Source organism: Emericellopsis atlantica (genome assembly GCF_019669845.1).
Source record: "Emericellopsis atlantica unplaced genomic scaffold F5Z01scaffold_6, whole genome shotgun sequence".
Classification (NCBI taxonomy): Eukaryota; Fungi; Ascomycota; class Sordariomycetes; order Hypocreales; family Bionectriaceae; genus Emericellopsis; species Emericellopsis atlantica.
Genome location: NW_025764708.1, coordinates 619110 through 633092, shown reverse-complemented (window position 1 = coordinate 633092; position 13983 = coordinate 619110). Strand labels below are relative to the sequence as shown.

Genomic DNA, 13983 nt, shown 5'->3' with positions numbered 1-13983 from the left:
AAAAGAACACAAATAAGCTTCATCAACGCCTTAATTCCTTGCTGCTGTGAGAACGACGACGTGTCAACTTGCAACTTGAAGCAATTGGGATGCCTACAGCCTCAATCCGAACCGCCGAGACTCACCCAACATGAACTCAAGACGGCCGTCATTGACTCGGCTTCCGTCTTTCAATGAATAAGCACTGACTTCTCACGCTCTGCATGCACTCAATGAGGCCTCGGCTCCTAGGCGTCATGATTAGGGAATTCACGAAGAGGTTACTATCGTCTCTGACTGTTTCGAATGTATTAACACCCTGTCGGTCAACACCCACTGATCCTTTAGCGATAGTAGAAAACGTAGGCGATTCATGATAAACTATTGATACATAGTGCATGTTTCCTAGTGTATCTTTGTATGAACAGAAATGTATAGAAATAGGGATGAGAGGATACAGTCTTGTTCTCCATTGCCTGTAGACAGTCCCAGTGCTCAACAATACAAGTTCCCTCTGTCTTATAAACATCCATTACATTCATTGAGGATCCATCAGCTTGCCCAAACTTGATGTGAATGGTCGTGTACTCTGGACCCACCATGACTCTGGCAATCTAGAACCACCTTGTTAGCTGTACTATGTTACCGATATCGAAGATAGAAAACAAATAAGTCGCAATTGGCAACTTACCTCAAAAGTGCTTCCCTCTGTTTGGAACAAAGGGGAGAGGATCTGGATGGCTTCATCCCTCCCATCAGGCATATTCGGGTTGTGCTGCACATAGTTGCTTGCCACGTAGCGATCAAAGGCACGTTTCACGTTCTTTTCCGTGTAGAATGTGTACGCGAAATCGTCCATAGCTTTTTGAAGCAGGAATTGGCTAGCGTGTGGACTGGTGGTCGAAGGGCAGTCCCAGACAGTTATGTTGTTGGTGTTGATGCCAGGAATGTCAACGACTCGGAATGGGCTTTTTGCTGTCGCCCCTTGGATGCACAGCAGCAGTGCGCCCATGCCCAGGTGAGAGGAGAACATTTTCCTGTTTTGCCGCGGCTGGTCGGTTCGTAGCCAGTGTTAATCAGTATTTGATGGTAAAGCTATTTGACAAATCCGCAAAGCACTTCTGCTGCTAATCGATGAATATTTATACAACAGCGTCGGGGACCCGGGGAAACACGGCGTAACTCTTCCGTGGAAGCACCCGGGCCCCGGGTCCCCGAGCGGGCCGAACCGAGGTACCTATTTCGCGTGATGCGCTCCCGACTAGAACTATGACCTAATTCTCAGTTCGGGTGATCAATGGGTACCTTACGATGGCCTTGAGGATTACGATCGGTCCTTTCAGAGGTAGCAGAGGCTTGTCATTGATGATAATGCGCGTTCGCATGCAAAGACTGTAGCAATGGTAATGAACAGCTAACTAGATATATTATATCCTAGACTATAATCCCTTTCTTAACCTAACTAAATACGTAAAATCGGCTCATAATATATACACTATAACAAGGCCCTTAAGATATTACCCTAGGGGTATTTATAAACTAGAGTAAATACTTAATATTAATATTGATTTATAAATAATTAATTTAATATTAATTTATTATAATAATAAATTTTAGTATTATATTTTATTATTATATTTTATTATTAATGTTGTGGGCTAAGCCCTGTTGGAACAACTTGGTAGCTCAGATTGAGTCTATCTAACGATAAAGGAGGAAGAAGAAGGGGAAAGTAGAGTTCGCTGGCTCCACTCCTAGTAGGACGCTGCGTGGTCTGTGCGTCCTCGCCAGGCACGTGACTCGTCCAGGCCGTCTGGGCTAGGTCTCCTACCTAGCCGTTAGCACACTGGTGGAACCGTAACAATTAAAATATTTAAATTGTTATTTAATTATAGTTTTATTTCTTTATATATATAATTCTTTTTTAAGTTTTTAGTTTATTAAATAATTTTTATAAAGAAAATGGGTTTTTTTTTAATATTTTTAATATTATTAAATATATCTCATTATACGACATAGGAGGCAAAGAAAAGTAAACTAGATACGGTGCTTGATCGGTTGGTCTAGATGAGATACTATACCTTAGCTACAGGGGGGTGTTTTTGAAAATATGTCCTTCCGCCAAATGTCCTTCAACACATCGCTAACATATGTTGAGCTCTATTCAATAGAAGGTGTGATCTAGTGAGGGACAAGTATCTGCGTGATATCTTCTCTGAGCTCTTTCCGGCGTGATTTGTATTTTCAAACCCAGCCCCCTCCCCCGTAGGTATCCTAAGGCAGTCTTTTTAACTAGTTATACAAATACTCTTGTAGCATCCACATAACTTACTCTGTGTAGGATGTGAAGCCTTGATTTTCCGGCCCTAAAATAGCCGCCTGGCCCCCAGCCAGCTGGCTGAGTATCATCGCTTAGTTACATGGTCCTACAATCCACCAGCGCGACTTCGCTATGCACTTTAATAAGTAAAATCAAGCGGCACACATGTACTATGTGTGCCTTTGTGTGCGGTCACGAAGCTGCTTGTGTGTGCCTTTGTGTGCGGCCACGAGCTTGCTTGTCTGTGCCTTTATGTGCGGTCACGAGGCTGCCTACTACATGTACTATGTGTGCCTTTGTGTGCGGCCCCGACGTTAAGGCTAACGAGGGCGTGGCCCCTTCCACGGTCCGGCTAGACCGGCCTAGTGGCTACCTTCCGTCCCCTTATGTACGGAGCGACGGTCGACCCAAGTCCTTGCCACCTGCACCTTCACTTGAAGCGCGCTGACGATGGTCGTTTAACAGCCAAGCCTCATTCTTGCCTCTCTTCCCTTGCCATGACAAAATCCGGCATCAACAGGCAGCAAGCTGGACATCGGGCCGCAGCCAGTACTTGTAAACGCCACCCGCGACTCGTCTGGAAACGCTGACATTTGATGACACGTGGCCGGTCGTACCATATACAGCAAGGGCAGACGGTGAACCTGCCATCGGTCGAAACTTATTCTGCTTCTTCCCACCTCCATCACATCATCTTTTCAACTTCATACACGGAAATCGCCCAAGATGCTGTTTCAAAAACACATCCTGCTCATTTGCCATGCTTTGCTGGTCATCGCACAAAACCTACAACCGAGAATGCAGATACCTGGCGTCGGCTTCAGCCTGACCCCAGATCATGGGTGCATTCTTGTCTAACCTCTTCACATAAGAGGCAGTGGGAAATAGGAAGCTGACGATCAATGTTCTACCAGAGTCGCGGCAATCTTCTACAAGAACAAAACATGGGCAGAGGTCGCTCGTGTGGAGGGCAGTAGCACATACAAAGCCCTGATGCGTAAAGCACCATCAACAGAACTCGTCCCCGACCAACGTTCATCTTGGCGAGCCGTGACAGACGTCGTGTGCCCCGTACTCGACACATTCAAGCCTGAGCTCTGCAAGCGAAACCCTGACGTTGAGAGCGCCAAGGACCTTCTCCGGAACCTAAAAGCCGCGGTGGCTTCTCGTCTGGGCACAACATTCTGCTACACTCAGATTGCCCTTCCAGACCGAAAGTGGGCTTACCAGGCAAGTGTGGTTGACCTAGCACTTCATGCCATCCGTCTGCGTCCCGTCATTGATGCATTCGACGCAGCTCCCATGGCACTCTCGGGCAGTGAACTAGCCGCCACCGGCCGGCTAATCACCGACGACACATGTTCCATCTTAGTCGTCGACTACATGGAGGCATCCAATCCGGAACATAACTTATGCAAGGTGTAAGTTGACATCAGAAGTCTCTAACGTTAGTCAACGAAGGTCATGGAAAAAACCCAGAGTGACCAGTATCTATACCCCTTACTAATTTCATCGTACATTGCCAATCTCTCAATTTAAACTGGTGACGCCAACGTCTTAGGCCAGCTCCCAAACGTATACTGGCTGTTGCACATGTTTGTCAACTCCCACGTCTCCGCCTCCAGCTTTCCATACACCCCCTCGTCCTCCTCGTCTCCAACAGCGCCTGCCACAAACAAGGCCGACATAAAGTGATCATCGGTGGCGTGCGCATCTCGGTACAGCGGGTGCTTCATCAAGCGCGACATGGCTCTGCGGAGTTGAGGTCCGCTGGTAGTCGTGACAACGTCCTCAAAGGCTTGACGGAACTCGAGCGCCCAGGGCTCGGGGGGCTGTTCCTGCGCAAAGTTATCAGAGTAGTGGACCATGGGCGCCCAGTAGTTGCGGTAGAGGTTGTGCACGGCGCCACCGGAGCCGATGATGAGATAACCCTCCTTTCTCAGGCAGCGTAAGGCCTGGCCGACGCGCATGTGGTAGTGGGGGTCGTAGCGCGCATTCATCGAGATGAGCGTGGTGGGTGGACAGCCGTCCGGAAAGGCGCGGATCAGAATCAGGTACGTGTCGTGGATCCATTCAAAGGTCGGATCCCCAGAGGCCTCGAAGCCAGCATCGGAGAGCAACTTGATGCATCGCTCCGCTGTCTTCAGGTCCGGGTTGAGCTGGTAGTTCTCGTACTTGGACGGATGGACGTAGGCAACAGGAGACTTGCCAGGCTTCGGATTTGTCGCAACCTGGATGCCGTTCCCTGCGGTGTCCCAGTGCGCACCCATCATGATGACTCCCTTGATCTTGTGAGCCAGGGCAAGGTCGCCAGCCTTCTTCCAGTAGTCTGCGGACTCGGATGGTTCTCCCAGCATCATGGTTGATCCATGGGAGAAGAAGTGGACAGGGGCCAATGAATCTGCGGCGATAGTGTTGTCAGTCTTGCGAATTGGAACTTGCTCCTCTTGGGGTTTTGACTGCACGTACTCATTTCTTCAACAAGGACTGGTAAGGCACTAAAGACGAAGTCTGACAATCAGTATAGTTCAGGTCGACTGCCTTAGCCTGGCAGCATTTAGAGTCGATTCAGCTTACAACAGTCCCAGCTTGAGGTCCAGACTCCAGACTCTAGACCCACGGTATCTGGTCTCGGGTAGTGGAGGCATCTCGCCGATACTCATACCGGGGAGGTGTGGGGCGCACCTCCACAGTCACGCGTAGTACGTAGTACGTCTGGATCCTGTTCTCCGCATCTCAGCGTGTCCCCCAAGGGCCAATGGCCAGCTTGTTCCCTGTCTTGTCATCTATTCTTCATAGACAGGTGAGCTCTGGGGCAGGGGACATCATCCACCAGTCAAGTGCCGTCGTCGGTTCATTGTACGTTAAATTGAAGATGCCACTTCTTACCTGCTGATGTTCTCGACCCTTGAGTGTGTCTGTATACGTATTAGGGCCGCAACGTACTGTGCTGAGTGGTAGCGGCTTCGGTCATCCTGATTCCCGCCGCCCAATTAGATACGTACCCCGGATCTTACCCCAGGGTTTTCCCCGCAGTCACATAGTCGTCGTCGACGAGGAGGACGCGTTCGATCATAGTCGCATACCCTGTACTTTGCATCGCGAGCGCCCTCAACTTCTGCCTTGGCCTTTTCGAAGAGCATACTCTCGAAATCTAGGTCTGCCTCGCGAGGCGGCACGTTGATTGATGATTGATATCATGTGATGGATTAGTATTAGGGTTGATTCTGTGGTTGGTGAGGACGGGGGAAGTGGAGCATTTGGAGATGTCCAGACTCCAGACTCCAAGCCTCCAAGGTCTCTAACAATTCTGCCCCATGGGCCATAACCTGCCACTTACAACCACCTCTCCTCCTCCACATACCGAAACCATCCATCGCCAACAACCAAATTCACCGCGACGCGCTCCGCGTCCTCGCCCAAAGCACACGATTGAAGCATGTCCGCCGCGTCGCCACAACCAATGTTCCAATGTGGGCTATGCAAACGAAGTTACAAAAGATTGGATTATCTTTCTCGCCATGCGCGCTCTCGTGAGTGAACCTAGTCCCTGCAAGGAGAACCAGTGACAGCAACGTGACGATTAACAATGTCGCGACAGATAGCCAGTGGAAGCCACATCGATGCCACATCTGCTCCAAGAGCTTCACAAGGACAGATCTCCTGAAACGGCACGTTGCGGGACATGATTCTCCAAACGCTAGGTCAAAGACCTCAAACACTGTAGCTGGCCCGGCAGAGCCCTCAGGACGTGTGGCGCAAGCATGTAAAGCCTGCGCATCGAATCACCTGCGATGCACAGACGAAAAGCCTTGTAAACGCTGTCTGGAAAAGGGAGTTGATTGCATCTGGAAAGACTCCATGGACGTGGACCAGGACAGCATGCCCGCTGAAGCTGAAGGCCAGTTTGGAGACGACTGTCGGCCAGCGCCTGATTCCGAGCTAGATCCAGAAACGGAGCTCAGATCAGAGCCAGGCACTGAGCTCGAAGCAGAGACTGAAAAGGAGCAAGAGGCGGAGCAAAAGTCAGGGCCACCCCAAGGCCAGCAATCCTTGGAACTGGTGCAGCCTTACACTCCGATCAGTCTCGAAGATACGGTTCGGCCACAATACATGTCCTCAGAGTCGCATTCAGACTTCTCGGGGTATTTGATCGGTAAGACAAATCTTCCGAGCCTTTCCAGCCCTTGGTACTAACGTGCGCGCCTCCAGACCCGAACTGCCTACCTCCTCCCGGTCCCTTTCTCGATGGATTTCCTGCGCTGGGTCTCCTGTCCGCCCAATGGCCGCAAAACGACGATATGGACCTAGACCTGGGCCCAAGAGCAGATCTCGACGACCAGGATGTCCGCTTTTTGGAAAGCTACAACATCACAGTTCCCTTTGACTTTGGCGACGATTCCTCCATGCTGTTCCAGACGCAGCCGCCGTCACACGTTTCGACAGACCCAGGACAGCCCGCGTCCGTCTGCGCGGAAGCTTTTCAAAACTCACACTGGCACTTCCGTCCCAATTCCGGAGACTTTTGCGGCGCGGAAGATCACAACCTGTCCCTTCCTGATTCTGCGGCTGATGCGTCGCCCGAGTCGCGCGTGGCGGTCAAATCCCGCGTACTGCGCTCCAAGCTTGACGTGTCCACGCGCGACAAGATCTTGACAATGGTCATGAAGAATGCCAACCCAATCAACCTGCCCAAGGCGATCGTCTCCTTTCCATCGGTGGAACTCCTCGACATGCTAATGCAGTTTTACTTGGCATCGCCCATCTCCAAGGCAACGTCATTCCTCCACGCCGCTGCCTTTGATCACAAAGAGAAAAGACCAGAGCTTCTGGCAGCCATGGCGGCAAATGGGGCTGTTCTGACATCAGACTCGGCACTGACCAAGCTAGGCTACGCCATAGCAGAGTGTGTCAGGGTGGCAATCAGCAACCAAGTGAGACTAGACTTTCTATAATCGAGAACGCAGCTGATGCATGACCAAACAGTGGGAATCCGATAACACGCTCGTGCGGGATCTGCAGCTCTCGCAAGCTTTTCTCATCATCCTCGAAATGGGCCTATGGAGTGGCCACAGCAGAAAGGTCGAGTTGGCGGAAAGCTTTTTTCTCCCGTTGCTCACCATGCTGCGGCGCAACGACAAGTTCAAGAGGGCGCCGTATCTCGAGACGACCACTCAGGCCGCGCACGATGCTTCGACCCACCAACAGTGGATGGGCTGGGTTGAGTCGGAGTCTTTCAAGCGCCTAGCTTTGAGAATGCTGCTGCACGACTCCAACTCCTCAATGGCTCTCCTTACCAACCCTTTGATCTCCTACACGGAGGTGCAACTTCCGCTGCCAGCTCCGACAGAGCTTTGGACAGCAGAGAGCGCAGAGAGGTGGCAGCTGGCCATGCACCGGACCAATTCCCAAGACTTGAGCATTTTCGACTTGCTTGATGATCCCAGCTACTTGAATAAGCACCGTGATGCCATCGACTTTGACATCGCTGGGGGATCAGTGCTATCCCTGGTATGGATGCTTGCTTGGGAACTCACACGCATCACAACGTTGCAAAAGCAACGACCGCGCCGGTTCAACGCACTCATCATAATGTCCCGCTTAGATGAGCTTTTGAAGCTACTGGGAAGTCTACGGATTACACTCCAGCCCGACATGGCATCTTCCCCTGAGCTTGCCATGCGTTTTGAGATCATTCACCTGCACCTCCACATGCCATTCGAGGACATTGAAACATTCGCAGGCAAGCATGGCATCGATCAGGCCCGCACTGTCTACCCTTCTGTCCGAGAGTGGGCCAAGAGCGAGTCTGCCCGACGAGCGATGCACCACGCCGGTCGTATCATCCGCGCCTCGAGGTTGCTGGCCAAGGGGCTGATACAAGGACCCGAGGCGATCATGGTCTACTATGCGAGCCTGGCCTTTTGGGTGTACGGCCTGCTCCTTGAGAGGCCGCTTGGCGGAGGACTCTCTGACAATGGGGCACCGTCAGTGCCCAGGTCCACGGAAGATGTGTACCTGGACGGCGATGACGACGCCGCTATCAGCAGCTTCATAGAATTCGAGGCGGGCAGACCTTGCATCCGGTGGTGTGACGCGGACGACGGCGATGCGAGGTCTTTGCATGGCGTATATCTGGACAACCCAGCCATGACACTGGAAGTAGTCATCCAGACGATTGAGAGGAACTTTCAGGGAGCTCAAATGGCCCACCTCCCTAGCAAGCTGATTAAGCTGGTGAGGGAGCTGATCAAGACTTCCTAGCTGGGATCCGGAGAGTTTAGCATATTCATCTACATGTAGCTCGCATGGCCAAGATTCCAGGACATTCTCGTTGGGCTCTCAGAGATACGCACAGGAGGCGTTTCTTGTGACACCTCCATGCTCGTCAGTTTCGATAAAGCGTGTCGTAAAAAGGTCAAGCTTCAATAAACTCGAGCCTCCTGTTGCGGGCGCCATGCAAGGGAAAGCATGCACTTCAGAAGGCTACGTGCAGAGAGCGTGCATGTCGCAGTGTCTAGTGTCTACATGTGCCTCACCTGACCACACCGACACTCTTGTTCCATAACAAAGGCCTGGGTTTCAGCACGCGATGAAACTTCCCGACAACTTTTGCACCATTCCCTGTGACTGAACGTCCCTATGGCTTTTAGCATATGGACTGCTCTCAATCACGAGCAGGCAACTGTTGCCAGCAAAAACGCCTCGATGCCTTGCGGTCGTTGTGATCATGGTCCCCAACCACAGCAGCGTGATCTTCTCGGCGGTGAGTCAATCCAACCCATTTTATCATTTCGCAATTGATTTTTCCATGCCATCAGGAAGACTCATCTCCTGTCCATCTCGAGAGTCCACTGAAGCAGTACCCCGAGTCACGGGGCTGTAGGGTAAGCAAAGATTGCGGGCCGAGTACCGGAGCAAGACGTGATATTGCATCATTCCCAATTCCCAATTCCCCATCCACTCGGTGCCGCCAGGAAGACATACAACTTGTCAATAATCACACGTCGAATTGCAAAAGCCTGACTCGTCCCCTTTGCCAATGCCCTGAGCTTCTGAAGACGCGGGGCTTACCGTCCACACAATTAGCAAAACACCCACCGCACGAGGGGCTCCTTCGAGGTTGACCAAGACTTCCAGATAGCCCACTGGGCAAGATGCGAACGAGCGACGCGGTCTCGTTGCCGACCTCACCAGTTCTTCAACCGACTCGCGACGACGATGCTTCGCCAACATTAAACCCCGAACTCGTTCACAGTCTGAAGCACGGCAGTACGGTGCTGGCACTCGCCGTCAGCCCAGGGCACGATCGGATCTATGCCGGCACACAAGATGGGGAGATTGTAACGTGGTCCTTGACCACATTCCAGCCGCTCAGCACGATACAAGCGCACAAGAGGAGCGTACTGTCGCTGTTCCTGTCACCGTGCGCCTCCCTGCTCTTCTCGAGTGCGGGCGACCCGATCATCAACGTCTGGTGTCCCAAGACCTTGACGCGCCTGTACGAGATTTACAGCACCCACGATGTCGGCGACATCTTTTGCCTGGCGTACAGCCCGCAATACGACACCCTATTCCTTGGGGCGCAGAACTCGACGATTCAATGGGTCAGCCTGAAAGACCCTGCCGCGCGCGTGGCCCCCGAGTCGCAGCGACATCCAGACCGCCGAAACCACAGATTCTTCGATTCGAAAGCCGTGGGCGGTACAAGCACGCCGAGACGCAACAACAGGCGGTCTGACTTCATTCCGCAAGCCAAGGCGACCCTCGAGATCGACAGTGGGTCACTTCGAAACTTTGCTCACCAGGGCTACATCTACTGCATGCTCATGACCAAGGGGCCAACAGTGGAGGTGAACTCGGATGAGGATGTATTGATATCAGGAGGCGGAGATGGCACGATCAAGCTGTGGGATCTGAGCGCGACGTCAGACGGCGATCAACCGACCATCGAGGAGATCATGACGCTTGGATCCGACGACGGCGAGTCGATACTTTCGCTAGCCATTGACGGATCCTTCCTATATGCAGGCAAGCTGGATGGCATCGTCGAGCTGTGGGATCTTGACACCACGCAGAAATTGCGCGTGATCAAAGCGCACCAGTACGACATTATGTCCCTGCAGATGGGCTGGGGCTACCTGTGGACGGCCGCGTCCAATGGATGGGCGAGCGTAGGTCTCTCAGATCAACGAAAAGTTGAAATGCTGACTAGATGCAGAAATACAGCACCGCGCACTACGGGCAATACCGCCACGCAGCATCGGCGAGCAACGTGAGCCAGAAGTATCAATGTCTGGCCAAGTGGGAGGCCCACCAAGGCAAGATTCTAGCATCCGCCATTACAGAGTACAACAACGCACAGTACTTTATTACGGGGGCCAATGACGACTCCATATCAATATGGACTTTCAAAGATGCCACCTGCTCCACTGCAAAGGCAAGCGAAGCTAGCACGGACGTGCTGCTGTCCACGCTGAAGGATTTCGTGTCGTATAAAAGTGTCTCGTCACGACCCGAGTACGCTGAGGACTGCCGAAAAGGGGCGACCTTTCTTGGCGCTCTGTTTAAGCGGCTAGGCGGTCAAGTGGACCTGCTGAGCACAAACAATGCGCACAACCCCGTGGTCTACGCCCGTTTTGCGGGCAAGAAGGAGACTGCAGAGAAGCGCAAGAAGATTCTGTTCTACGGCCATTACGATGTTGTGGCTGCAGACAACAGAAACGGTACATGGGAAAACGACCCGTTCACAATGATCGGGACAAATGGCTACCTCTACGGCCGTGGTGTCAGTGATAACAAAGGACCCATTCTGGCCGCCCTCTATGCAGTCACCGACCTCATGCAAGCCCAGAAGCTGGAAAACGACGTCATCTTGCTCATTGAGGGTGAGGAGGAGTCTGGATCGAGGGGCTTCGAGGACATTGTGCGCAGCCACAAGGACCTCATCGGCGACATCGACTACATCCTGCTGGCGAACAGTTACTGGCTGGACGACGCAGTGCCGTGCTTGACGTATGGCCTCCGAGGCGTCCTACATGCCACAGTGTGCGTCGACTCGCCGCGTCCCGACATTCACTCGGGCGTGGACGGGTCGCACATGATGGACGAGCCTCTGACAGATCTCACCTGCTTGTTGTCAAAGCTCAAAGGGCGGGGGAACCACGTCCAGATCCGAGGGTTCTACGACGGCATTCCCGAATTGACAGCTGATGAGGAGGCCCGGTACGACGAAATTGTATCTATCCTTATGCGACGCGATCCCGAGAATACGTCAGAACAAAAACTAAAGCAGTCTCTCATGGCGCGATGGCGCGAGCCTAACCTCACAGTCCATCGCTACAAAGTGTCGGGTCCGGACGGCAGTCTGATCAGCAGCCACGCAAGCGCGCACATCAGCGTGCGCCTCGTGCCGGGGCAAGAAGTAGACGACATTGCCCGCAAGCTCACCGAGTTCCTCGAGCAGGAGTTTGCCGCGCTGGAATCGCAGAACTGGCTACGCGTCACCGTGGACAACAAGGCCGAGCCGTGGCTTGGCGACCCGACCAACGATATCTTCCAGACACTGGAGCAAGCCATTGTCGAAGCTTGGCCGTCGTCCTTTGACGATGGTGCGTCTGGCGATGGGCAGTGCTCGGCGTCGCCGGGTTCGAAACCGAGGAGACCCTTGTACATCCGCGAGGGTGGCTCGATCCCGACGATTCGGTTCCTTGAGAAGGAGTTTGAGGCGCCCGCGGCGCATTTGCCGTGTGGACAGGCCAGTGATTCGGCGCACTTGGACAATGAGCGGATGAATATGGTGAATCTGCTCAAGGCGCGAGAGATCTTTGGAAAGGTGTTTGAGAGGCTGTGACTGGGCGAAGGCGCTTTCAATTAATAATGACATGATTCAATTCCTACGCTACAACGACAGACTTCATGAGTGCGTCTACCGCCATCGCTTCTTCCATACTCCTTTGAAGAATGTGATGCTCCTCTTTGCTGAGCCTCTTCGAGGGCGCATCCACCATGCAGCTCATATCCTGCTTGGTCGCCCCTTTTCTCCATGTGCCATCCATCATCCACGCGTCGGGTACATCGTAAGCATCCGGCTCTTTGAGCTTGTTCTTCAGCAGGCTTCCATTGAACCATAGCAGGTTCCCCTTGGGGTCGGTATGTGCAATGACAAAGCTGCACACCTCAGCCGTTTCCTTTCCGTCTTCGCTCGCTGATTTTGTTTCCCACCCCAGCATGGAGCCGTAGCGCTCTTCAAACTTGTACGCGGCCCCTGCCAGCTCCAGGCCCAGCCACCATGATTCTTTGTCCCCGTATGTTATTTTGTAGGTGACCTCCTCACGTACGTCGTACGTGTTCTGCCATGCTGTGTGCAGTAGCCCGAAGAAGACGTCGGGCCGCGACTTGTCGAGTACGACAACGCCAGAGTCGCACTCCTCGGCATACTCCTCCGTCCATACCAGGGATTTATTCAGAGCGGGCGAGGGCTCTTTAATCTGATCGTGGAACCACTCATGCCTGCCCTTGAACGCGTGTTGCCAAAGGAGCCGATCATGAAAGAGGTATGCGCCATTGTCGACATAGGGTCGCTGATAAAATAGGCTTTCGGGGTCTTGGAGAAAGACGCTGTCACAGTCGACCAGTAGAACCTGCTCGAATCGTGAGGCCAGGACGGAAAATGGTTTGATGGCCCATCCGTTTTGCCTCAAGCGAAGAGTCTTGTCGTCGAAAACCGTGAGCATGTCCACAAACGAGATCTGACCGGTTTCATCGAGCGATGCAAGGGCTTCCCGATACCGGATCGGCAGGTCGTCCTCTCCCGCGTAGGTGATCTCCAGAGGGAGCTGGCACTTCAAAACCTGTCGTAGAGCGGATATCAGATGTCCTGCGAAACGGATGTTGATGTCCGGTCCTCCGACGGACATGACTATGCCCTTGCTGCCTTTCTCAGACAAATGGAAGAGGCTCGACAAGGGCAAGCCGTCTGATGATGGCGGTATAAACGGGAACAAAGACACGGCGGCCTTCTCGACATGCTTGAGGACGTTGAGTATTTCGTCAGAGCCGCGAGCCTCGTGCTCGAGGAGGCCAATCCATTCTCTGATCTGCGTCGATCGGCTGCCCACTTCCCAGAACTTATGTTTGAATGGTGCTACCACAGGCTCATCGATGAAGGCTTGCGCTGCTGTGGTGATGTTTTCCAAGACACCGTCCGGATCTGTGTGTAACGAGACGAGCGAGTTGTAGCTGTCATCGTGGCCCTGATTAAGTACATGTACATGTAAATACTGCAAAGTAAAGAAGAGAAGAGTGATGGAAAAGACAATCAGGGCGACACGACTGCGCAGTTTTTGCATGGCGATACGCTGCGCGGGAGAGCCTCCGGAATCCGGATCCTCAGGAACTCACGTACACTCGACCGCAAGCTTGTAGAAACACATTGACGAATATTGAACTATCAGCGAGTAGGTAGGTCGTAAGAAAAGATGACATGAAGGCAGAAGATAAGAAAGTGCACTGGGGACTGGACGCTGGAATGTTTCCAATCCATTAACATGGAGCGGCGCCAGGCGCTTACGCCTTTCACTGAAGAAACCCGGTCCCCTAGGAACCTCGCAATCATGTAATTCAGCCCTCAAAGTTCACGGCGCGCGGCGGCGTTTTACCCACGTGCATGCCGATGCGTACGT

The 13983-nt window shown here is 52.7% G+C and overlaps 6 protein-coding genes across 6 annotated transcripts; 3 read left to right on the top strand and 3 right to left on the bottom strand.

Moving 5' to 3' along the window:
* Positions 1-270: 270 nt before the first annotated feature.
* Positions 271-1097, bottom strand: F5Z01DRAFT_649019 (uncharacterized protein). The gene is made up of 2 exons (XM_046263065.1): positions 671-1097; positions 271-593 (listed from the first exon to the last, which is right to left on the bottom strand). Exons 1-2 carry the CDS (start codon positions 1010-1012, stop codon positions 351-353), a joined length of 585 nt encoding a protein of 194 aa, XP_046120673.1. The 5' UTR covers positions 1013-1097; the 3' UTR covers positions 271-350.
* Positions 1098-2851: 1754 nt separating this feature from the next.
* On the top strand, positions 2852-3730 carry F5Z01DRAFT_487258 (uncharacterized protein). Its single transcript, XM_046260132.1, has 4 exons — positions 2852-2854; positions 2926-3141; positions 3214-3529; positions 3597-3730. The coding sequence occupies exons 2-4, from the start codon at positions 3026-3028 to the stop codon at positions 3624-3626; spliced, it is 462 nt and encodes a 153-aa protein (XP_046120672.1). The 5' UTR covers positions 2852-2854; positions 2926-3025; the 3' UTR covers positions 3627-3730.
* A 49-nt stretch (positions 3731-3779) lies between these two features.
* Positions 3780-5124, bottom strand: F5Z01DRAFT_487252 (Extradiol ring-cleavage dioxygenase, class III enzyme, subunit B). Its single transcript, XM_046260131.1, has 3 exons — positions 4877-5124; positions 4769-4810; positions 3780-4700 (listed from the first exon to the last, which is right to left on the bottom strand). Exons 2-3 carry the CDS (start codon positions 4770-4772, stop codon positions 3835-3837), a joined length of 870 nt encoding a protein of 289 aa, XP_046120671.1. The 5' UTR covers positions 4773-4810; positions 4877-5124; the 3' UTR covers positions 3780-3834.
* A 523-nt stretch (positions 5125-5647) lies between these two features.
* On the top strand, positions 5648-8808 carry F5Z01DRAFT_487176 (uncharacterized protein). Its single transcript, XM_046260130.1, has 4 exons — positions 5648-5832; positions 5901-6455; positions 6512-7233; positions 7286-8808. Exons 1-4 carry the CDS (start codon positions 5739-5741, stop codon positions 8561-8563), a joined length of 2649 nt encoding a protein of 882 aa, XP_046120670.1. The 5' UTR covers positions 5648-5738; the 3' UTR covers positions 8564-8808.
* A 550-nt stretch (positions 8809-9358) lies between these two features.
* On the top strand, positions 9359-12174 carry F5Z01DRAFT_487172 (uncharacterized protein). The gene is made up of 2 exons (XM_046260129.1): positions 9359-10473; positions 10521-12174. Exons 1-2 carry the CDS (start codon positions 9457-9459, stop codon positions 12150-12152), a joined length of 2649 nt encoding a protein of 882 aa, XP_046120669.1. The 5' UTR covers positions 9359-9456; the 3' UTR covers positions 12153-12174.
* Positions 12175-12195: 21 nt separating this feature from the next.
* Positions 12196-13650, bottom strand: F5Z01DRAFT_680090 (glycosyltransferase family 71 protein; the record flags this gene model as incomplete). Its single annotated transcript, XM_046265572.1, has 2 exons — positions 12196-13478; positions 13503-13650. The coding sequence occupies 2 exons, from the start codon at positions 13648-13650 to the stop codon at positions 12196-12198; spliced, it is 1431 nt and encodes a 476-aa protein (XP_046120668.1).
* Between the last annotated feature and the right edge of the window lie 333 nt (positions 13651-13983).